The 26,369-nt window shown below is 36.1% G+C and overlaps 1 protein-coding gene across 1 annotated transcript in view; it reads right to left on the minus strand.

The window, feature by feature from the left end:
* Positions 1-26,369, minus strand: part of IL1RAPL1 (interleukin 1 receptor accessory protein like 1) — a 769,335-nt gene that overhangs the window by 282,293 nt on the left and 460,673 nt on the right. The window contains exons 4-5 of the mRNA XM_074604365.1: positions 9,911-10,097; positions 8,145-8,298 (exon numbers count right to left, since the gene is read on the minus strand). Of these exons, the coding sequence (XP_074460466.1) occupies positions 8,145-8,298; positions 9,911-10,097 (341 nt within the window). The remainder of the gene's footprint in view (positions 1-8,144; positions 8,299-9,910; positions 10,098-26,369) is intronic.

Here is a 26,369-nt window from a genome sequence, read left to right on the forward strand (position 1 = left end):
AGGAAGTTTTTAACCTTACACACATAGCCACAATTGAAAAAAAAGTATAACATAAATTTAAAAAGTCATCAGGTTTATAATAACAATGCTGCAAATAGAAATAAGCAAAAATGTCATAATTTAAACAACAGTATACACAGCAACACACTGAACTTGTTACATAATATCTAATTTAAGTGGAATTTTTCATTTTCGTCAGAGAATAAGATTTCTTCTCCTGATTACCAGATGTTAAAATAACCCCTTAACTTTTACCGACACCATATTTCAAGAGGGAGTACAGGACTCCAAAAGAAGTCATGACTGCACCACCAATTACAGTGTTTTGTAGCATCTGCCCAAGTAACTATCACAAGTTAGACATGTTTTCTTCTATTTGTTAACATAATATAAGCAGAGGCATCAATGGGCATGACACACAGTGCAAAAGGATGATTAAAATAAGTTTTTAAATACTGAAATTTACTGTAACATACTAAACCTAAAACTTTCTAATATATCTTAGGATTTTATAACTAATATTCTATTTTTACATTATCCACATAAAAAGCCACAAGAGACTGATCACTTCTCCTCTTCTGAACATACATTATCAAGTAGAGAGGAAGATCTAAATTATAGCAAAGGAAGTGCAAAATAAGGTGTACTTGTATAAAAAGCATTAGTAAAATAAGAAAAGTCAGCAATAGCGGCCATGTCCTAAGGGATTTTTTGATAAATAGCAGAAAAAGATAGCAAGTAAGAAGGAAAGAATGTTATAGAAGGTATACTGTGCATGAATTAGGACTTCGTCCAGACTGACAAGCATGTAAATGTATCACCCAAAAGGAACAAGTTATTCATCAGATCTAATTTTAAGCAGAGGAAACTCTACTCCTCCTACAGCCCACAGAGACTGACTTCTAAAATAAGTTCTGACCACCCAACTCTGACTACATCTCTGAATTACTGTCTAGAGGAGCTTCTCTCTCTCCAGTGACCATGGATGGGAATGATCTCCAATTATTGAAGCTGGCCTTTGTGAGCACCCCGATTTAGCATATCACAAAGGTAGAAATGTCAGAAGGTCACCAGCAGCAAGGTTCAAAATAGAGCTGGGAGGCTTTCTCCCTTTAACTTTTGCATCCATTCTTTCGTTAAGTTGCTGAAGTTGGCTTTCTAATTCATAACTTCAACCTATCACATAAAGTACATGACATGATTTGCACTAACTTTGAATTAAAACACATAAAGCTTTGCTCATTGCTGTCTTCACATAAGGCTGATTTTGAATAACCCACTAAACCCATTTACAATAAATATGTTAAATGACCATTTATAGAGAATGTTTTAATCAAATCTCTACATAACATTCTGATTATTATTACTCAAATGCACACGGGAGATTAATTTAGACCCTTGTTTTCAGCCACACAAAAATGATTGCACTGTAAAAGAAGATCACTCATTTCTAATTAAAAAAAAACCTTCCAACACACTCTTCAGCCATGAATTTGTTAAACCTACAGGATTTTATGTGTTATAAAAATGCTAGGTTGGTATTTTGAACATTCTGCTTTCATAATGAGTCTATTGTTTGCTTTATATTTTATTAGTCTTTGCACAGAATAATGGTAAATAGAATTTCGATCTGAATATGTTCTGGAGTTGAATTAAATTCATGATGAACAAAAGGAATGAGCATCAGCTCTGATAATTATTAGGATCAGCTGAAGCAAGGAGGGGCTGGGTGCATTCAAAATGGTTCATCCCTGTCATTAACTGCAGAAACCAAGCGGAATCTGTTCTCAACCTCTAAATGCTTGGAAAACAACTCCCTTTGTTCTTTAACACTTTTCTCGCTTAGCACCTGCTAAAAATAAAGAGGTACATGCTTATTGCAGCACCTTTCTGCATTCCAATGTACTGAGTGAGAAAGAGCAGCAGAACTGGAAAGATTTAAAGCCAACATTTTTGGGGAAAAAAAAAGGTGCACGTTTTAATTAACACGGTCAGAATACAGACTACTTAAAGCCGGCTAAAACCTTCAAAGTTGTCCACCCCCCTTTTAATGTTCTTCAAAAAATATGGTGACTGGCCATGAATACGAGTTCCGAAAGTAGTGAGCTGTGAGGCTAGGTATATAATCTAATTATAATTATTTCTTCACACTATTTCTTTTCACAGTCGACTTTTCAGCACTAAAAATACATACGTACATATAGTCATTTAAGATTTCCTACTATGATAATGAAGATTAATTCCATCAGAAATCAAAAGAGACAAAGTTTATTCAACAAATTCCAACCTTTAAGCAACACTAACAGAGTCAACAACTGTATAACTGTGAAACAGACAAATTGCATTCCTTTTTTTGCCTAAAAATCTAAAGATGAAAAAAGTCTTGGGTAGCAGACAGAAAAGAATAAACTGTCACTTTCAAGATTATTGCATAAATAATTTAACCAAGTAGGCTAAATTGAAATAATAAAAAGACTTGTATCAATTTACATTAAATTTCATATTGCTGTGGCTTGATTTTGAACACGCTCAAATCCCTAAATCTAAACCCGTGCTAATTCCAGCAGGAGTTGTTTTTAAGGAAACTAATCAATGAATAAAGACAATAAGGGGTATCTCTGAGGAAAGGCTTCAGGAGTAAGAACCTACTGATTAGCTCTGATTCCATCTGCGAGGTACAAGGGCTTCTGACTTTTAACAGAATGGAATAAAGATTTTAATATTTAAAACTAAAAAACTCATGGAGGAATTGAATAAGCAATGCTCCGACTGCAAGACTGATGGATTCTGTTTGCTTTATGATGTTCATCATGGAAAACTATTTGGTATTGCAGTGGGGACACATATACTCTCTCTCAGAGCCAAGCTGGATGTCAATTGACCTGAATGACATTCTGCAAAAGTGGAAAGACTTTGTGCTTGCAAATGTCTTGGTACTGTAAGTAACAAAAAGATTATTAAACCTAACATTTAATTAAAAGAAATCACTGCTGGAAAATATTTTTGACCCATGTTGTGCACTATGACTAAATTAATACTATGCTGTTAAAATATGATTATTTCTCAAGTCTGAACATACACTTAATTAACTATGTCACGGAGAGCAGGTATGCCTTAATTAAAATCCTACATATAAAAAGACCCCTGCTAATCTGACCAATGTGAAGGCATAAATGTCTACAAATGCCTTTGTAAATTGCAGGACTTTTTATAACATATAATTACATAACCACAAACAAACAACTATCAATTATGCTGTTTATGTGAATATTTTCATTAGTTACAAGCTAGAATAATCAGTGCATAGTTTGCATTTTGCAAAGCAGAAAAATTCTAAGTCAGATCTCAGAACAATAAGGAAATTTATTCAAATCACTTTGGTGATAAAATATTTTCAGTGTGAGATACAGATATTCCAAACAACATTAGAATCAAAGCAAGAAGAATTACCCTAATAAAAACCTGAAAGATACATCCATATTATAAGAAGAAATCATACTCTGGAAAAGAAGTACATACTTATTCTTGGTAAGGAATAGGTACATAACATTTGAAGATTTTGTGTATTATTTACAAATGTTAGTACAATGTTGCTGCCATTAACAAGACATTTTTCATAAAACTGAAAATGTGAGCAGTAAATATGGTTGTCACTTTAAAGGTGTACCTAAGGTGGCATTCAGTGCTTATAATTTAAACTAAGAAAGGGCAATTTGTTTTCTCATTCTTTAAAAGGAGGGAAAATGATCTTTTTCCATGGCTTAGGGATTTTCAACAGCTGTACTTACATGAGATGGATACCATCTATAAAGTGAGTTTGGCCTTTTTCAAAATGTGTGAATTTCCTTCTCTTTTTTCTTTTTTTTTTTCAAGTTTAATTCTAAATCAGAACATGAACCATTCAATATTTCACTATGAGGCGCATAGGTATGTAAGGTGTAAAGCACTGAGGTTATCATAACAGGCATACATAAGATCAATATTGAAAATAATGTGTGTATGTAATTATATCCATAGTTTAATGGTCTGCAATAGCAAAAATGGTTTCCCTATAAGAGGCAGCAGGGCTGCCAAAGTGCATTGTGTGGAAAAATAAAGGGGATCCTGAAGTTAGCGATCTTCCACAGTTGTCCGGAGAGAAGGAGAGGAGAAGCGAGGAAGGCAGGCTGCTGCCTCGTCCCACCAATGCCGTAGCTGGCTCACCCTGCCTGCCTGAAGTAACACAGGAGCTCCTACTTAATTTACAGTATTGCAGTTGCTTATACATATGGCCCTGTTCTTCCAACAAACTCTTGCGAAGATGTTCTACCTTCTGCTCTAATTCCTATGCGTAATACTAGAGAGAGAGCTTTTTATGACTGTTTATAAGGTCAAGAAAAACATTTCTATCCTTTCTTATATTGTCTGAAGACATCCTATCTTTTCTTCTTCAGTAAGATTTATGTTATTCTTCCTTTTTTATTAAGGCGGCAAACCACTCCTGTCTTACCAATCACAAGGAACTTCAGGTTACTCTGAACGTCAGTGTACTTTCAACATACTTACAAGATACTTTCCTCGTATGTAGTTATGTGTGCATAGCACCTCAGTATTAGGTCTGCCATTCTAATTTAGGTAGATCCATGGTGCCCATGACTTTAGAATTGGAGATTCAAACTTGTGCGTATTTGAAACAAAGAACAGGTGTATTATCTGCATAGAGTAGCACAAGTAGTCTGTGAGAGAAAGTTTTAGCATCTCTCCTACCCCACAAATTCAGCAAAGCACCATTCTCAGGAGGTCTCAATAGCTTTTTATTTCATTTGTAGAACACCTAAATTATCACTTGCAAAAAAGACTGTTTACAACATCTTTGAGACATTTGAATAAAATGACCGCCTGGGCCCAAACTTAGTTTCCAATTGGAAGGAAAGTCTTCAGTAAAAATTGTTCAGAAATAGGCTATCCACTGAAATAATGCTACTTTCCAAAATCATCATTTTTATGTTTTTTCCAATCTGAGTTTTCCAGACCCAAAGGAAGAGGAAGAGTACCCCTATAATTGTGTAACTCTGTGGATATTCTGCCTGTTTCTCCTTGCCTCTGCTAGGTAGAAGGAAGGACGAGAATGCTGCTTTAATCCATTTCTATGCTCTGCTTAACACACTGAACCCTGGTATGTCAACAACCAGATACTTATGATTTCTTAGCAAAATAATTAACCATTTCATTTCTTACTAGTCAACAGTAATTAATTTCTTGCAGCAGAGGTGGGTTTTTTTCTGTTCCTAGAGGAAAGGTAGTATATTCCAGGGGAGAAATGTAGAAAGTCCAAATTCCAATCTTAAACACATACATAGCACACAGAAAATAGAAAAAAATAAGTGACTGTGTTTTCTAGTGATGGGTGTATGATGGTGGCACACCCACCATTACCATACAAGATCATGCTAACAAATACAGAGAGCTATTTTTCACAAATTCCATTTTGATAAGCACATTACAAGTTGATAAAGACACTACAACTTTCCATATGTTCTGAGAAGTCTGAGGCAAATTGGTAGTTCTTACTCATATTTTTTAATTTCTTTTATTCTAACTAAAAAGTACGTTTGGCAGAGAAATTTCAAATGTGTCAGAAATAATTTTTTCGCTCCTTGTGGAGCTGGGATTTATTGATGGAATTTGTCCTTAGCAATGGTTCACACAAATGTCATCATTTATTGATACTGCCTGGAAACACATTGGAGACTATGTCAGAAAGACACATAATTCTTTTGTTTCAATTAATTGTTTTCATTAATACAGTAAAGCAATCAAATATCAATTTAATTTTCTACTTTTAATTTTCCATTTGCAACATTTATTTTTCAGTTCCTGAATTAAAGTTTAATTCCTTTTTCAAAACAAAAAAAAACAGACCCTTTCATCCCCTATTTATTCTATAAATTCCTGAATGTATGTCCAGGGCAGCTCAAACTCTTTTCCAGCTCACAAAGAAAGCATAAGACAGGTACCAAAAATGTGAATCTCTTCCTATAGGTCTTATCAAGACATCAATACAGATGTAGTATAAAATTAGTAGTACTATGAGTAATTCTGTTTGTTCTGCTTAGCCACATAATACTATAAAGATGATATGAAGACCTAGAGTACTACCCAAGCAGTTTACTAATATGGAGGTTGTCCTTACATCTGCTGGGTTTTGCAGAGGTGGAAAATGAATAATTCCCTCTGTATGTATTCATTCATTTTTAGCACATCAAAATCAGCCAAGTGTCTTTCTGTCTCCGTCTAGTTAAACATTAACTACTGAACTCCTACCTACACCCCAAGTGATGAATTACATTTTTTGAACTATTACTACAAATAGTAACATGCATTTGGTTCCAATGCCTTTTTCTTTCTCCTTTCTGTCAATCCGAGTCTGTTTGAAATACTGCTGCGCAGTGGAGCACCAACCATAGGGGCAGAAGGGATCACCTGAGGATTGAGGGAATATGCACTCTTCGAATTCATACATCATATATTGCAAAAGATATTTGACAACATCCTTCTGGTATAAATCAAATTTCTGAAGACTCTGTCTCTACTTTCTTCATATAAGAGTCAATCAAACAGAGTATATGGATGTTTACTGTGAGGTTAATCACTAGACAGTAATTGCCTGTCTGTAGAGACCAAATAAATCAATTCCCTACCAAAAAAAAATTATTAAGTGATCGTGGATATTGAGCTTAAACAAATATGATTGATTACTTGAATTGTCTCAAAACAACATAAACAATACGATTTCCAGACTAATCTACTGGAAGAAAATTACAAACCATAATTCACTGTAATTTCTGTTAATGTGGAGGGCAAATGGGGTACATCAAAATAGAAAGCAAACTTTTCACCATAAAAGGAAACTGTTGCAATTCAGCCTAATGCACAACAAAAGTGCTGTTACTAATTGTCGATGTGCAATATATTTATATATTGGATACTAAAAAGGAACATGAAAAGCCCACAAAACTCCTTCTCTAAGATTTGTTTCTTGGTTTATTAAGTATTTTGAAGGTGCGAGAACTTATACATGCAAGACTCTTTGCCAAACATATGGATCTAGTTCACCTCCAGCTTGCCAGGAAAATACTGTTTCTGTCTTCTTTCAGGGAATGTACTGTGGAACTACACTGCATTACATAGATCATAATTCTAGAGGCTAATTTTCTGCTTTAGGTATATATTCAGCTGTATGCTTTACATGCTTGTAAAACAGAGGTTTGAGGTCTGGTGAGGAATTGAAAATTTAATGCACCAATCTTCATACTGTTCTGCCACTGCGGACATCACTATTACAGTATGCATTTTGTTTTCATCTATGATGGATTTTACATATTGACATGGCAGTTTTAAACGCAGATTATGTTAAATGCATCTTCTTCAACTGCTGTTTGCTAAATTACAGACTTTATGTGACACAATTACTCTGTGGAATTTGATACTTCCAAAGGTTTTTGAAGCCAAGAATAAATGGATTAAAAAAATAATCAGACTAATGGAAAATATGTTAATTTGTAACCACGGCACATGACAATTGAGATCAGGAAGTTCTTGAACTATAAACTACAGAATGCTGGGAGAGAATAGCAGAGGAAGAATGCTACCATCCTACAGTCATGCGCTGCTCAAACACTAACCCTTGCATACTTGTCACCTACTTGTCTCACAGGGCGACAGCTACTGCTATTGGTTCTAGCTATAGCTATTCTCATGTTCAAAAGCAATTAGAGCTACTGCTATTGAGCTATAGCTGCAGCTATTTTTATGTCCCAAAGCATTTAGCCACATGAAGAAATATGATAGACTTAATGATCTTATTATCTGTTAGAGGTCGCGCTTGCTGAAGTTACCTGTTACTTGACCACATTTTCCATTCAAAAACAAGACCTACACACAAGCTTTTGCAATAGACCAAAACTCAGACTTGTTCGAAATGTTACACATACTACTGTGAAGTATTCAGGACAGTTTTAATTTCTCAGCCATTGACACCTAGGCACACAGCACACTTTTGCACAAAAGTGGTTTATGTAAGTACGACTCAAATATGCACAACTCAAATCACAATATTCAAGGTTTTTTTCTAAATATAAGAGATAGCAAGAGCCTGTAATTACCTGTAACTGTTAATTCCGTAGTTCTTCTGACAACAAAGAATCCATATTTTAACTCACAAGTGTAATTTCCAATGTCATCCTCTCTAACTTCCCGAATGACAAGAGTGTCCTTTTTAAACACAATACTTGATCTCCACGTCTTTGACTTGCATTCCTGTTTAAAGATAATATAACACTTCAGTGACTCTGTTCTTGCACTTAAATTAGACCACTGTTGACAATGCTACTCAAAGCCAAAGCAGCTAGGCAAGAGCCCAGGCTAGTTACGAACTTTGCATACACTAAATACCTAAAAATCCAGTTCCCTTAAGCGCTGATTAAAAAGAAAAAAAGACTATAGAACTTTATCAGCTGGCTTAATACTTGCCCTCTGACAAGAAAAAGAAGAGGAGCTGATTCCTTTGATGGTTTTCTTTTGACATTAGTTTGCTAAGGGGCTCCTATTTATTTTAGTTATTTGCCATTACTCTTATGTCTGTGATCCATGACTGTTATATTACCAGAAGCTACAGGTTGCAGGGGAGATTTTTTTAAAATCTAATCTAATTTAAAAAAAAATCATAATTAAAAATGTAGAGAAATGGAAAAATATGAGAATGAGGAGAAATAAGGATAAGTTATATATCTCTTTGTAAAAACATCTTAGAATAGAAGTTCTCTGAATTCTTAGTGAAAGGTATCTACAAAATAATATTTCAGTTATTACTACCAAAACATTACATTTTATGCTACAATAGAAAATATACATTTTTCCATGCATGTTTCTTAGGTCCCTAAAATGATTAACTTGTTTTTACTTATTAGTAAAATGGTTTTTTACTTACATGTTTTTACTTATTAGATAGCACGGTCTTGTGTACAATATTTAAAAGCATTTATGTTATCAGGTAAATTATCAGACTTTTAAAAAATAATTAGAATGCATACCAGCACATACTTAAACTAGGACTTCTATATACACAGACATCTACAGATTTTGGAGACAAAATACACAGAATCTAAATTTTACATTTCCTGAACTGTTTGGGGACTTAAAATTGTGTGCATTACTGTACTGAAGTACTGAGTATTTCCTGCAGACGGTAAGAAACCCAGAACTCAAGCTGCTGTTCATGGGAGCTCTAGAGCACTGCCCACAGGCATCACCTTTTGCAAGAACTTGTCCCTTAAGTAATGATCTAGAAATCGCTACACAATATTGAAATAAAGTTACTGATAAAAACAATGAAATGATATTTGCAAGAAAAGCTCATATGTAAAGACCAAAGTTTTGGAAGTCTATGCTGAATTTTATGCTGCAAAATTAAGCCATTAATTTAGATAGTAGCACGCATAGCTATCCTATGCATAGGTATCTAATTATATTTTTCCAAATAGATTTTACGCCTGAGTTTTTAGAAATAGATTCTTTAGCCTGGTATAGCACAAGCAGTTGCTGCACAAGCAGCTCACATGGCTTTACCTTAGCATATCAAACTGGCCCAGACTGCTAGCACTTTTCCTTTTTAGCCCTCTTGTTAGCAGAAAGCTGCCAATTTTTTGTGACATCCATAAATGGATATTAAGAAAATACCAGCACTGAAGTTTACCAGAGGAAGCATTTGCATTTCTCTTACACTTAGTTCATTCTTTGCTGTCTTTTATTCTGTTGCTTGTTCTTAACAAATTTTAAAACAACCTAAGCTTCATACCATATTTAGATCATGAAAATCATAAGAACATTGCATAATATCTTGTTGAAGGTGAAAATCTTTTGCATTCCTTACCTTATACCACAGAATTTCAGGCTCCCTAAATGGAAATAAAAAATCCTCAATTTCAGGGCATGAGATTTCCTTGCTTTTGCTAAGTTCAGCTTTTTCAAAATATTTCATCTTTGAATTGTAGCAGAGTCCAGTGTCATTTTCACCCACCGTCAGCGAAATGGACACTTTCATACAGTAAGTTGAGTTTCTGCAATGCAATAAAAATAGAAATAAAAGTCTAATATGAAAAAAAAAATAAATGCCAATGTACATGACATTGTTTTTAAGTCATTATTTTCATTTCAGGCAAAAGATATAAAATCAGACATTGTATTTTGTGTATGTTTTATAGCTATTCATGACAATTTTTCTTCTTTCTCAGCCACTAATTACAATATTTAGAATGTTTGTTGGCCTTACTCTATGACTAAAGGCTCATCTCTCCCTTTTGTCAAACTCCTCCTAACACCACTGTATTTGAGAAAAATTTCACCAAAAGTAAATGCACAATAAAAGCTCCATGTATTCAACAGTGACACTAGACAACCAACTTGCTGACAGATACCACTGTGACAGCTCTCAGGGGGGAACAGATCACGTTGCAGTACCGCGGGCAAATGCCAAATTGGAACCATGTGAAGAGCCACCTATTCATCAGATCTGAGCATGCTTTAAAGTGGAAGTGGTAGATTTTTTGCAGCCTTTAATTAAAATGAGTCTTGTGACCCTTCCAATTATAGTATAAAGGATGTTTTATCCTAACGGACCGCTAACTCGTTTACCCTAGCCTTCAATCCCCATACTCCTAGGCCAAAACATTGCTTCTGCATTACCTACAGCCTTTATTAGTTTCGGCTCTCTCCTGAAACTTGTTACTTCCTCTGCTGCTGGATGCTGATGTGCCAGGCAGCCAGAGACTAGGGAACATTGTCTTCCTTCCCACATTTCACTATGCAGTTTAATTAGGCTCAAAGACAAAATTACTTGAAATGATTATTTTTTTTTTTCATTTGAGTTTCCAGGTGGGCAGCAAATGAATGTGTAAAGTTGAGTACTCCCCAGGAACACACTGTGACAATGCAAGATTTCTCTCCTACTGTTTTGTAAATGCATTTGACCCCTGATCTGCTGAAAGAGGATCCTGCAGAGAGCACTGAGGAAACATTCATTTTCTTATCTCCTTTCTCAGACTCTATGAGCTGATTGCTGATTTGCAACAGTCTTATGTGTATCGGACATGGCAGATTCTGAAAGATGGCTACATTTTCTCATTGTCTTTAGATTTCTTCATATCTGTTTCATTTTCCTATTCAAGAAGAGGGGACAGAAATGCTTAAGGACAAAGAAGAGGAGCTTCATTCAAAGAACTCTATTGTCCAATTTTCTAGACAAAATGTAAACCTGAAAAGGAAGCTACATAAGTACCCATCAAATTAGAGAATATTCTTAGAAATGTAAATTCTGGAACAAAATGACCCTTAGCTATCCAGCGATTTCATGGATTTAAAACAAACACAAAATTACTCCCTTATAAGGAAACTGTAAGTATACTTTATTACCCCATTCAAGAATCTGGCTGTATAAAGCAAATAAAGTTGTTTGAACTTTATGCAAAGCAAAGAGTGCATCTACTGAATATGGGTCACTCTTGCTGCTTTTAAGCTGTTTAAGAGCCAATCACCATTCTTACCTGTACATGCAATTTAAAATCATTCATTTTTTTATAGAACATATTTTCATTACTATACATTATTCCTCAGTTAAGGAGCTACTTGGAATACTTATTTATTATGTGGCTTTAAAACATCATAAAAAGTCTTCTAAGACAGTTTTTCCAAATTTGTAAAATTCTCTTTTTCTGTTCTTGAAAGACCTATACCTTGGAAATAGGGAGAAAGTGTAACAATCCATCTAGCTCTGAGGGTCAAGGGTACACTAACCAGTGTAACTAATTCTGTTATAGAATGACAGGGAGCAATAAATAGGGAGGTACTGGCTATTAATTTGCACATTTAGATATTCTCTTTTATTCCTTTCCAAGTGTTTGAGCATTATGTTGGGTTCACATTACAGAATCTCACAATTTAAAAACTTGTAGAAAGAGTTGGGAGGGGAAAAATACACATAAAAACCCACTTAACTGTCATTTCTGTCTCTGAAGAAGCAAGCTAAGTAAAATTGTTATATATGGTTTTTTGCCCTTCTTCAGTATTCAGAAAAAAATTGGACAAAAATTCTGATTTCTGTTTTGGTCTGCCAAGAGCTCTGTTCTGCAACAGTGGCAATGTGAATTGCCAGAGCTAGAATTCCTTCTGAGGCACATCCAAGTTTCCATCGCAATAGCAGATCCTTTACCAGATGCAGCTTAGGCTTCCTGCTCCATAAGAAGAGAGGTATTGTGGAAATATCTCAGAATGTTTAAACCCATTGTTTGAAGAGGATATTGGCATTTAATGACTCAAAGTTTTGTGTGTCTGATTTGAGTCATATGGATATAAGCCTCCTGCAGACAGAAACACAAATTGAGTGGGCTTTAAGGCAATTATGTTCCAAACTGTCAGATACAAGGTACTGAAACATTTTGGGTGGATACTTTGTCAGCTGCGTTCCCTAACAGAATTTTCTCTCAACAACCCAAAGTATCATCTAAAGAACCTAAAGCTCCAGATGCCCCCCAGTGACACAGGCTTCCTTATTGCGACCCTAAACACTAACTGCACTGTCAATCTGACTCATCTCATACTCTGTCAGAAACCAAGGCTGTTGAGATGAAAGAAAACGCAAAAAGAATGATATAAAAAGGCAGAGCAACACACAGTATGAACAAAGGAAAACATGCTAATAAGCTCACAGAACAGAAAAACAGAAAGAAAATTAAACAGTCCCCAAGTACAAATGAAGAAGAAGAAAGGGGAGATGAGTTTGCTGGTTACAGCTGGAGCGTGATGGATACAGTAGATGTGGAGCCCCTCAGGTAGCAGAAAAAGTAGCAGGCAGCAGAGCCCTCCAGCAAGCATGCATATACTGCAGAGGGTAAAAAATGCTCATGTGTTAGAACTAAGAAAATTCCTAACACTGATGAACAAAAATTATTTCACATGGTATGACAGAGGCGCCCCAGTATTTGACATGGACCCATGTGGTCATCTTCCCCCTAACATGTCATCTATAAACTACTGGTCTATAAGCATTAAAGTAAAAACAATATAGCAATCATATCTACTAAATACATTGATTCCATCATTGGGCTTTTACTTTTGTAGTCATCCTTAAAATTTTAGGTCTCCATAGCAATGGATGTGTGATTGGATCCTGTGATAATGATAGGACAGAAAAGTGTATATATAAATGGCTTAAATTCTCAATGACTTCTATATCCCAGGAGCAGTCACTCTAATGCCCAGCTTCCCACAGTTCCCTTGAATCAATGGTTCACCTTTTCTTATCGGATATTGGTTGTACAGTTGAAAAGGTCTTCATAGAGAATGAAAAGAACGTGGTTAAGTTTTACAGAAGACCATGAAGTATGGAAAAGTCTTGTAAAGAAAACAAAAGTACAGTTGAGTAAAGAGAAGATCGTGATGAAAAGCAGGAAAATGTAGGTTAAACAGCCACAAATACTGCCACATTACAAAATCTCTTCCTTCTCCAGACAGTGACCCAGAAGTCATAGCAACACCCTGAAGACTCTGCTTAATTCGTGACCCAAGTTAGTAATTTCTAAAATAAGTTCAATGTTTATTTACATTCTTCTGAAATTCTCATTAGAATATACAGTTATATCTGCCTTGAATTAAATGGAGTTATAGTAATTTGTAATAGACGGGCATCTGCAGTGCTTTACTCTTACAGCCATTACTCTTACAAAGTCATTAGGTAGACGGCTTTTCAAAAACCTTAAGATTACAATTAACTATTTCTACAAAACAAACTTAAAATTTGAAATGACTATTAGCCTCTGAAACCGTTTTACAGCTATCACACATTCATCAGCTCAAGGAATTGCAGTACTTCTTGCTATTTAAAAACTTCATCATATTATGCGATTAGAAATCAAAGTGAGCCAGTGGAGTAAAGCTTCTCATCTACCTACATAAGCCATGTTTCATATCAGTATAATTACCAACAATAACATTATTGAGAACCTCCTGACATTTTGAAGAAATTTATTCTTTTCCTTCCTCTGTTCTTTTTCTCTGCTTAAGTTGACATCCACTTCAGGATGCTGTTTCTTTGAGATGTAGGCTGGAAAATACACACATGCATTTCATGTTTTTTTCTTAATTGTAGAGAAGATGGTCAAAGTATAAAAAAAGAAAGGAATGCATCTTGTCTTTTAGGAACCTAGTCTAGAACCATGGCCAACCTTATTGATGTGGATTTCTACACAAAGTAAAAAACACCTAAAGGAAAGACTGTGTGGAAAACTGTGGGACTCTTCTGCTAAAGTATCTGTCTCCATTGCTATTCATGTCTAGCAAAACAAAGACTCTTTATAGAGTTTATAGAAGTTTTTAGAAGTTTATAACAAAATACCTATGAAATCAACAGTGTCCCAAGATCTAGAGACTACCAGAATGCACACGTAAAATTCTGTAAATATTTTTGAAGTCTTAGCTTTTGAACATTTTTTCATATCTGGAAAGGGAAAGATGTACACATTTCACACGTACGTATTTTTCTTTTGAAATAGCATTGTGATTATGAGAACATCGCAGAGGATACATTTGATCACTATTAGTCAGTCAAGTAGCAGAAGAGACATTGTTGACAAGAATCATGGATGGTGAATGGACCTGCAAATACAAACTTCCACTGATTAATATAAGGCTGAGATCTTGTCTATTCAAATACTAGTGAAGTGGTTCCTTGTTGAGCACAAATGATAAAAGCGTACAAATGATAAGAGCATACATGTGAAAATCTTATTTACAATGGATTTTTTTTCGTTTTTTTTTTTAAAGCAAAAAGGCAGAAGTCTGTACTGTAATCCAAAATATCCATGAATGGACATAGATCAACTTGTCAAACTCCAGACAAAAGTCTATACAAAGAATAGCTTTGAGAAGCTTAACGAAGGTAGAACTTCAGGAATAGAAAGCTTGAGAATGAGTTTGCTTTAGTAAGATTAGATTATCTTTGATGGTTGTTTTAATTTCTTTGGGGTTTTCCAAAAGCTTTGCATTTACAAAGACATGAAAAAAACGTCTTTCTACTTGATAAAATCAGATTATCTATCTTTTTCCTCTAATACTAAACAACGTAACACATAACATTAATTCACTCTTAAAAGCAAGAATTGAAAAATAACTTGATGAATAAATAAGACAGGACATTGGAAAACTCTTCAGAACAGCCTGTGAGGGCAAAGTTCACACACAGCTGAAAATTACCTTTGCCTCCTTCTTCCCCATGGGAAAGAATACAAGGAATATGGATTAACCATGTTTTTCTAGAAAAACAGGAAACTTGTCTTCATATTTACAGCATTAATATATACCTCACTTCTCTTTTTAAAGGTAAGTATATAAAAATCTCTTATAGCTTATATACACTCTTTTTATCCTTTTTGTAGTTCTCAGGAGGCTTCGTGTATCTTTTCCCCTGCATTTTTCACTCCATCCTGTATTTCACCTGTACACAAGAATTGATCACATGGAAAGCATCTCCTGTAAACTTGGTGAAACAGCAAGCAGAAGAGAGAACAAAAAGGGATGGATTTATCACTCCGCAGAGAAAAAAAAAGTATCTCTGAAAAACAGCATTTGACCGAGCAAATTGTCATTTAATTGTAGTAGGGAGGAAAAAACACACACAAACCCCCACAAATTAACTTGTGAGCCATCAAAAAACATTATCAACTATTTTTTTTAATAAAAAATCGATAGGCAGATAGCCAACAAAATAGTAGAAACAAATCTCTTACAAATTACGTATTAAGTCACTGTATTAAATTCTTTGTCATGTAGGCAATAAACAATATTAACATAATACTTCCAGGATAAAAAAAAAATAAAATTAAAAAGAGAGTGGTATATAAAAGTTAGGTATGTTTTTTTCATTTGGCTTTGCCTTGTCTTTTTACGTTGCTTGTGAGTCCACTGAACTCTATGTAATCAGGAACATTCTGCATGTCACCTTCATACTTTATTTTTTGCCAGGCTGCTGAGTTTTACATGGCACTGGAAGATACAGAATCCCACAACATTGGATGTGGAATGTACAAATGTATTTTTTGCCCTCTTATGGAAACCATCTGGGGCCAGCAACTTATGCATCATCACAAGAAAAACCTGGGCATGAAATTATTCCAGTATTTCTAAATTCTACCATGTCAAATATCTCCAAGACCTTTTTGACCTTCATATAAGATGTTGCAATTACATTTTCATACACTTACATATCTTGAAAATAAACACTGGTCAGCACTGACGGTTGCAGTAGTGCCAACACCATTTTGAAGTTAATACCTTCATAGGCCTGCCACCATGCAAAAAACTGTTTCTACTTTCCCTGTCATTATCGTAAGCAAAATTAAAAGCAAATAAAAAATGCACATAGGCACAGATGAGAAATTCATAGGCAGTAACATCAAAAACCTTGGTGGCTTTGATACAACATGTTACTTCGGACTTTTCTTTTAATACTATTGTACATAGGCCAATGTGGTATCAGTTAATCCAATATAAAAGTGTCAATACATCTGTACAACATGAAAATACAATGAATGAAGGAACATTAGGAAAGAAAAAAACCCCACATTTTTAATTTCCTACAAAATTCAATTTTGTGTATAATAGTGTTATAATATGTAGCATATAAAAAATTAAAAGCCATTGTAAAGTCTATATAAAAACAAACTAACGAAAAGGGGAGGTGACAAAATTATTACAAGTCTCATGGTCAGCATAATGTTCAATGTTTAACAGTTGCTAATGCACTAAAGACTCAACCAAGTTGCTAACTTCTGTGTCTAGGAACAGAAGAAAGAACTATCAATCTGAATTAAATTTATTTCATTTTTGATACAGATAGATAATGAAGACAATCATCACAGAACACTAGTAAATGCTAATAATCTATTACTAATAATTTTTTCCATCAATTACTACTGCTTAGTGATACCTGTACCATGTTACCAAATGTAGTTATGTTTAAAGCAGTAATAGATCCATTTCATCTGAATTCAGTTACATTCAAATGCTACAAAATTATTAATAAGTTTTCCATACATACACAAATGTATCCTAACTCATCGACTGATCTGCGATCATTTGGGTTGTAATACGATTATTTGGGTTGTAATAGTAAAGAGCCTGTGGGGCAGGGAAAGTCAGAAACTAAGAAACTTAATATTTAATTTTTTTTTCCCCCACAATGTCTAATCTTGGATTTTGTCTGTTTCCAATCAGTCTATCTGCCATGATGTGGTTGCCGTGGAAAAATGGCACTGGGTAACCTGTATTGGCTAAACTAACTGTGCTTTAACTCACTTACCACAGGATACTTTTAGGAGGTTTCTTTTGTTTGTTTGCTTGCCTTTTTTTTTTTTTTCCCTGAACAGTGTGATAAAAAGACTTGACAAGCTAGTCAGTTGATTGTTTCCTAATCTGTCCAGTCACAAATGTTCAGAAGTGTAAAATTACCTAGAACTTTTTCTTCCATATAAGTGAAGCTTTTCATTTATCTATTTTATTCAATAGATTTTCCAGCACTAAAAAAAATGAGATCTAAATCATACAAAATACAAAAACAGGATGCAAGAAGCTGCTTGGGGATTTTTATTTAAGACAACAAATCCATTTAAATCAAATCTATCTGCAAAAGAAATTAAATCAGCAGGTAACTTGTCAGAGAGAAAAGAACAGGAGGAGGAGGAAGAGGAAACAAGGGGAAACCAGACAAGAGAACACACAAAGAGCAAGAACACTTTCTCTAAACTGTAGCACTTACAATATTGACATCTGCATTTAAAGGAATTGCTTAGAGAAATAGGCACTTAAAGCATAATTTCTTTATAAAATAGATCTAAAACGGGCCAGATGGGTTACTCTTATGAAACTGCTTTTTTCCTGCATTAAATAAGATCTTGTAATAGTCAATCTCCTTTTCAGCCTCACCAGAGAGAACTTGTTGGTGGTTTTATACAGCTCAGTACTCCTCAGCCAGCATCCCTCATCATCCCTATTCATGAGAGAAGGCGGGAAACTGGGACTTGTCCACTCCCGTGCTTTGCCATGCAGATAAGTCAGGGGGGGATGGCGTACAGCTTATACTGAAGACACACTGTCTTTGGGACTAGAAAGAAGTGCTCTTTGAAAAGTCCTCACCACTCTCCTGAAGAGGGAATTTTAACGCAACCCCTGTTTTGTTTTGTTTTGTTTTGTTTTGTTTTGTTTTGTTTTGTTTTGTTTTGTTTTGTTTTGTTGTAGAGTGCAGCCAGCTTGCTTCTTTCTGTGTAAAGAAGCAGTTCCTCTCATCAAAGGTGTTCAGGATAAGACTACCTTCATCAAGTACACAACGGCAGCATTTGAAGGAGGGATGAACAGGGCAAATAGACCTCTGTTGGTCCTGGCATTGATCATCAGGCACAGCAACATCTTTATGAAGTTCCAAATAAAGTGTAATGCAACAACAGTACAATAATGATACCTGCAAATGCAGCTGAACCCTCTAACAATGGTTTTCATTTAAGACAGCAGTCTTAAGTCTTTGCATTCCTCTGTATACCCTTTATTTCTCCTTCATTTTAAAGGGATGTAATACTTGTAGTACACGGCCTATCATGATTTTTGCAGGGTGTAGTAAACATGATGACTAATCAAGAAGTTAACTGGCAGCAGAGCAGACATGTTCTTTCAGAGTACATCAGGACAGCAAATTCATTTTTTACCTTTTAAGTATCGCTGGAAACATTGCAAGCTTTGCATTAATAGAGGTCAGTTGTTTGTACTGAGTTATGCTATAGTATGCTTACATACCAGGTTAAATGAAGTGGAGAGCAAACAGGAAGCAAAAAAATCTCTTTTATATTTCCCCTCATCATACAGTATGAGTGGGAAAATAACTTTATTTCCAACTCCTCCTGAACTGAACACTAAAAAAGAAATTCTGAGAAACGTCTTTTCTTCACAGTATTTTAAATTTTAATACTTGGTCACTGATGTCAATATCCACTTTCTAAAAATGGTCCATCCCATTTCAGGGTAAAATTTTTGTTGACTTCATTAATTTGATTTTTCATGGTTTTGCAGACACAATTCGGTCCTTTTTCAGTCCAAATAATTTCTGTTAGAGTTATTCGGATGCCTGAAAGCTGGACAGAAAAGGATTCATTCAGGAGAAAAACAAAAACATGTTATTGATAAGCTACTTGCGCTGTTGGCCAGTGGCTCCAAAGGCTCTTTGTGAGCTTTAAAACTTTCGCACAAAAATTTTTAAAGCCTTTAGATAGCAGTGGGGTTGTTTGAGGACATGCCTGAAGCTTTGGACCACAGGACGAGGGAGGAAGGCCAGTGTACCCTACTGCAGACAGAATTGCTGCTGTGCACTGAGGTCCCCTTGGTGGCAGGGTCTGATGCCCTCAGCAGTCTATGGCTTCTGGACAACTTCTTCAGGAAAGCAGTTTTCAAACTTCTTTATGAAAGGTTTCCTTTTGTTGTTTTGTTGGTTTTTAGACCCCCACACCCTAAACTCTGGAATGGATGGCTCCCACACTTCCTGCCTCTGCAAGCTGAAGTCACAGATTACCTTTTCGACAAAGCTTCCAGAGCTAACAGAGCTGCAAGTGCTGGGGAGTGCTTCAGGAATCGGGGAAGAGTGAAGAAAAGTGGAGGGAGACAGACAGAAGCCAGGTGGAATTTTCCTCTGTGCTTTAGAAATTATCTCCTTCTTCCTTACCCTGGGGGGCTAACCCAATTTGAAAACTGCTTTTGACCTCAATTGAATTACATAAGCGCTGATTTCTTCCCTCAAGGGTCACCTAATTATGTGCATGATACTATGAAATAACCCACTGCACATGCGCCTCCAGGACTATTTGAATATCAATGCTTTGCAAGATACTTGTATTACTATGTTAGAATTAGTCACAACAAAAAATATTGTTTGGTTTTAGTGCCCGCTCCCATCCTTTTTATCTTCTGACACAAGTGTTATATGCTGACATCCCAAGTTTTCCCTTCTCTTCCGAACCATGCCAAAAGAGAATGTCAAAGTACAAAGTCTAACTGCGTTAGAATAAGGCTTTCCTTGTGTTAGAGAGAGCTACTGACTGATGTGAAAGGCCTTTTATTGATGTTCTGGACAATAAAAATGAAATACAAATTAGCCTTTAGAAAGGGAATTGAATTTTCTCATCCGTATAATACCTTAAAGCTTCTTTTGTGAGTAAGCTAGAAAAAATATATATGTGTACACTTTTATGTTATTGACTTTTCTGTATAGTCTCTGCCTTTTTTAAAGTACAAGTAAAACCCATCCCTTTGTGAGAGCTGGAATCAATCCGAAATTGATTTCAATGTTTTAATAAAACCTCACTTTCTTAGTACGAAATGCTTGAACACACTTATGACAATAATCTTAATTAAGAACTTGTACTGACAATTAAATGGAGGGCAAAATTGCATAAAATTAACTAATTTCCCCCTAAAACATTTTCCTTAAAATTAAAGCTTCCTTTCAGATAAATTTAAAAAAACCCAAAATTCCATACTCTTACAGAACAGGAATATCTAAATGTTCCTACAGTGTAACTCTACTCCTACAGTATAGGAATATATATCTAAATACATTTTATTTGAAGTTAAAGCTTTCTTTCAGGTAAGTTTAAAAGAAAACTCTCATATTCTTAAAACATATACTCCTATAGTCTATGTCTATATACATATATATGTATAAATCAGTCATATGGGTATATTAGGGACTCCAGAAATTATAAAACTAACTCAGAGAGAGTATGCGATTTAAGAAAGTTATCATATAAAGGTTTGTAAAGCATATTAATACTATACCTGTATGTTATTTATTGTGAGTAAAGCCCAATTTTTAAAACAGCTTTCTATTAAAATGTTTGGTACGTGAACTCCTTCAGAGAATAGCGCTTACATATGGATTGCAGGCAAAAATGTTACAGGTGGTTAAAAAGGATGGAAATAATCAAAAAAACATTGTACTTCACAAAGTATATAGGGTGGGTACTATATGAATTACCACTAGTCTGAATTTAATAGTACATTAAATATTTTAATTCTGGTTAAAAATTTATTTCTAAATTAGCTACCCCTTTCAGTGAGGCTTCTGAGGTTTGTTAGTGAAGAAATTGTGGGCCAGTGAGTCATAAAGGGCTAAAATGGAGATGTGTCAGAATGATACTGAATGTTTTCTCTGCAGCAGATCAATGTATATTCCCAAAAGAGAGAGAATTACGAGGAGCTGTGCGAGCGTACCTTATAGATGAAAATCCCTTTAGTTTTCTACAAACTGCAGTAGCAAGACAATACCTTAGCATGAAACGCCTCTAGGTAGACTGTCTCCTCATAATTCAGGAGATGATAGCACTTGCTTTTTCTTGAGAACCAATGATCATCAAGAGTAAATTTTATACCTTACCATACGCCAGGATAGCAGAAATGCAGTACTATGGCTTCTTTGGAAAACAACAAGTTAACAGATTTATTATTCCTCCCATTTCTTTCATTTATAGAATCACAGAATCACAAAATGGTTGAGGTTGGAAGGGACCTCTGGAGGTCATCCGATCCAAACCCCCAGCTCAAGCAAGGCCACCTAGAGCTGCTTGCCCAGGAACATGTCCAGATGGCTTTTAAATATCACTAAAGAGGAAGACTCCACAATATGTGCCAGGGCTCGGTAACCCTCACAGGAAAAAGTGTTTCCTGATGTTCAGAAGGAACCTTCTGTATTTGTGCCCATTGCCTCTGGTCCTGTCACCAGCACAACACTGAAAAGAGCCTGGCTCCATCTTCTTTGCACCCTCCCTTCAGATATGTGTATACATTGATGAGATCCCTCCTGAGCCTTCTCTTCTCTAGGCTAAACAGTCCCAGCTCTCTCAGCCTATGCTCATAGAAGAGATGCTCCAGTTCCTTAATCATCTTCATGTGTCTTCATGGTACTGTCTCCAGTGTGTCCATATCTCTCTTGTATTGAGGACCCCAGAACAAGACACTGTACTCCAGGTGTGGCCTCAACCAGCATTGAGTAGAGGGGAAGGATCACCTCCCTTCATCTGCTGGCAATGCTTGTCTCATGCAGCTCAGGCTGTCGTTAGCCTTCTTTGCTGCAAGGGCACATTGCTTGCTCATGTTCAGCTTGGTTTCCACCAGGACCCCCAGGTCCTCTTTTGCAAAGCTGCATAGATTGCTATTCATGGAACATGTGTTTTCTAGTTTTTTTTTTTACTGGCAGGGAGTGGAGGGGAACTGTTAAACGAAAATACTTTTTCCAAATATTTATATAAAAGGAACAGAAAAAAATAACGGTATGAGAATGAATGGAAAAAAATGCTTACTTATTGAAGAGAGAGGCCCTTCAAATGATGTCTACCATTTGGTGCAACAGTGCATGCCCAAGCAGCTGTGCCTACACGGGGTTCTGCTTTCAGGAACAACTGAGTATTACTACATCCTGATGACTCAGAAGGACATAAAATATTGGAACATCTTCACCACAAAATCATCACTTTTGCAAATGCAATCCGCCTTCTTTTGTAGTACTAAAACTGAAAGCATTTTTGGAAACAAAGATGCTGAATGTCTTCTCCCTTGTTCCCTCTCTTTGCTTGATGAATTAGCTCAAGTGCAACCTATGTTCTCACCTCAAGCTAGAGGAGGACAGATCCTATCATTCAGTCTCAAATGCTAAGTTAGATTCTTCTGTTCAGCTGTAAAGCAGCTGCATAAAGAATATCCCTTCAAGGTTTCTGTCTTGTTTCTGAACAATTAGATATTTATCTCTTGATAACTCTGCATGTGTTCTTTTCTGAATAGAGATTTCTCATGTTCCATTATCAGTGTTACTCATTAAAGGTAGATATGGGCAGAGATATCTAACAATTGTAATATTTATTATATATACCAGAAGAATGACATTTGCACATCAATAAGATTGCTTTGAAATTCTCTCCATAACTGTTTCCGATATCTACCCAGTAAAAATGGGAATAAGTATGACATGCTTTGAAAGCAGACACTAAACAAGAGAAAAAAATCATCACATTTATTAGGTTACTGCTTCAAGGCTGACTGTTTCCTAGTATACTCATGTCACCTCTCCAGACTCCTGGAAATTCTCAAATGAAATTGTATTGCAACTCTCAATACAAAAAGTAAATAATTACAATACTCATGACTGCTACATTTGTTAAGAAACAGTTTTAGTTATTCTTGTTTTACACTTACTTTCCTGTGAAGAAACAACAATTCAGAAAACAGTCAATCTTGTCTACCAGAAGCAGAATTAGAGAGAAGAAAGTCTCTTAAGTAGTATGACATCCCACAGATGAATGTAAGAGCATTGTTCTGTGCAGATGGAACTAGAACTCAAAAGAAAGTACCGCGTTTCTGCAGAAAAGTCAGTTTTTGGCAACACTTAATTCTTCTACCAATGAAAGGTGCAAGAACTTGATGAAATTTATACAACTGAATGCCTCAGAGAAAGTCCTGAATTCTCAAATGAGAAATTTACATGCTAAAAAGAGAGCAGGATTTGAAGAAACAGGTTAATAAAAAAGGGAATATAATACAATTTATATGTGTCTGTTATCCAAGGACCATAAAGTACACGGGAAATGTATCTATTAACTATTTTTGGCTGTATTCATATGAACAGCTTTACCACAAAATAGTTTCCAAAATTGCCTCAGTGTGACCTGTATCAACATAATAAATATTTTTAGTTCACTCCAATTTTCAGCCCTAAAATGTGATCCTGATCCACTTCAGGCTATTGCTGAAGATCAGAGTCATGGAAGCTCACGAAACAGAAACCCAAACTCAAATTGCATTCATACTATGTTCATATCAACAGCATCCCTGAAGCCAAACATAGGCAAGCAAGCACTTCCACCCACCCCAGCTACCTACCCCTTCCGATGTTGAAAGTATTAGTTCTCACTCCAGCCTCCAGTGTTTCTTTCCAGTCTGCCTGTCTGCCCTTAAATGTACTAAAAGCTATCTTTATGCCCACAAGTTCAAAAGACAGTGCAGAAATGCAAGCTTTAGCAAGCACTCTCTCCATAGTCAAAGCCATAAAATCTCTTTTGCCAAAGAGACAGAGCGTCATTATTTCTTCTCACACCAAGAGGAACTGTTGCCCTATGGAGCACCTCCTAAAAATGTGATACGTATACCTGCACATTGTCCATGGTCTCCAAGACTGTAAGCAGAAAAATATACAACACCACAGAGAAGAAAACAGAGCTCAGTGAGACATTGTAGGTAAACATTATTCAGGGATCCCTTGGAACTAATTTCTTGAAGTGGCTAGGACAGCCAGAGGGGCACACTTTTTGTTGCAAGGCTCTCAAAGCACAAGTGACTTAAGACTCCATGTTAAAGAATGAGTAATTCCCTTCCTTTGTGGCATCCCCAAATAAATTTGTTCTTGTTTTCCTGATCTTCTTGACAAAATGTAAAAAACCAACAGCTGTGCACCTTCACCCCTCTCAGTGCCTGGTTTCCATCTCCAGTGGCCAGCCCCAAGGAGAGTGTGACGCTTTTGACAATTTAGCAGAGCCTCAAGTTTCAAATATATGAAACCATGCTATTCTCTGTCTCATATTATTATCAGCCACCAAGGCACATAACTCTGAGGTGAAAAATGAGAACGTTACAGAGGTTTCAGCTGCCCCAACAAACACAGAGGTATGGGATAAGGTAAAGACAGGTGCCAGACACAATAACTATATATTTTCATTTCTTGTTTTAGTTTTCAAGCTTGCTGCTAGCTCTCATCCTCAGAAGCATGAATCATCCAGACATGAAAATCCAAACTCATGTGAACAGTGGCAATATGAAAGTATGAAAGCATTTCTGCACAGACAGCTTTGAATGATTTTACCAAATTCAAGCGTGCCTGTGTAAGCTATTTTAGTTTGACGAAAATTAGTTTTGCTTTAAACATTTTAATTCACATCTCAAATTTAAAAGGTAAACTGAACAAGCCTAAAAACATTTCAGAAAACTGAAAGTCACTGTCTCTTCTTTGTCGCTTGGACCCTGATCCAACCTTTTTGTGTCAGTATCTTTGTACAGTGCCTTTCAGCACAGATATGTGAGGGACAGTAGCAAAGACCTCTCACATATTGTTTCTTGGTGGTGGTCTCATAGAAAAGTCCACTTCATTTGTCAGAAATGCAGAATCTCTATTTTGGCTTGTCTGGCCGCTTCCTCCTGTACAGGACACAGCTTCCAGCTGGGCTGGTGCTGCCAACTTAATCATCTGCTGTCTCTTGTAACCTAGCTTCACCCCCAAATTCTCCACTATCTAAATATAGGAATAGCTGTATAACACAATTTAGTTCAGTTTATAAATACACTACGGCTCAAAACCCTGCCATCAATTTGTATAATCGGTAGAGAATTGTCTGAATATATAAACTCCTCCTGAATAGAAAATTTAACCCATATTGTCATTTATGTACCATATTTTCTGTTCCACATTTTTGTTTCTGTAATCTATTTCAGTCACAATTTCTTTCTTCAGGATGGGAAAGAACAAAGAGAAACTGTAAATTCCTGTACTGATTAAATATTTTGTCACATTTTTCATGGATGAATTCGTATCTATTTGCAAGTATTTTAATATCCAGAACAATTTGGTTTAGACAGCTATTTTCTTGCCCTTTGCTCTAAAGCATGACTTCTGCATGCACTCTTGATGTCTTTCTTAGAGGTAGCTCAACCCAGTAACCAGGTAGATGAGAAGATGCTGCAGCTCCGCGCACCAGTGTACACACACAAACACACACACGGCTGGTCACACAGACACCTCCACAGATGCCCAGTGCTCGTAGAAACATGAGTTGCAGAGCTGGCCCAACCCAGTTGCTCCCCTCCACTTGGTCAACTTGAAGTCAGCTAGTGGAATACGTACATATACATGCACACAACAACATGGGTGCCTCCAGCAGCTGGCCTTGGGCACGCAGCCCACGAGCAGGCCCCAGGTCCGCCACTCTCCCCAATTGCTGGCACTGGCACATGAGGCTTGCAGCCCCCACCAGCTGCTGGAGCTCAGACATCTTACCCTGTGCACCAGCCAGGCCAGCCTGAAGTTCAGTAGCATGCACCAACACCTGCTTAGCATAGGCAACACAGCCACGTGGAAAATAGAAATGCCCTGTAATAAGATGGAACAGGCTACAGGGCTCACACGAGAGTACTCACCGTCAGCCTATTTACACTGCACAGCCTTATATTTCCTTTTCCCCCTATCCCTTTGCCTTTTATCCTCTATT

Source organism: Larus michahellis, chromosome 1 (genome assembly GCF_964199755.1).
Source record: "Larus michahellis chromosome 1, bLarMic1.1, whole genome shotgun sequence".
Classification (NCBI taxonomy): domain Eukaryota; kingdom Metazoa; phylum Chordata; class Aves; order Charadriiformes; family Laridae; genus Larus; species Larus michahellis.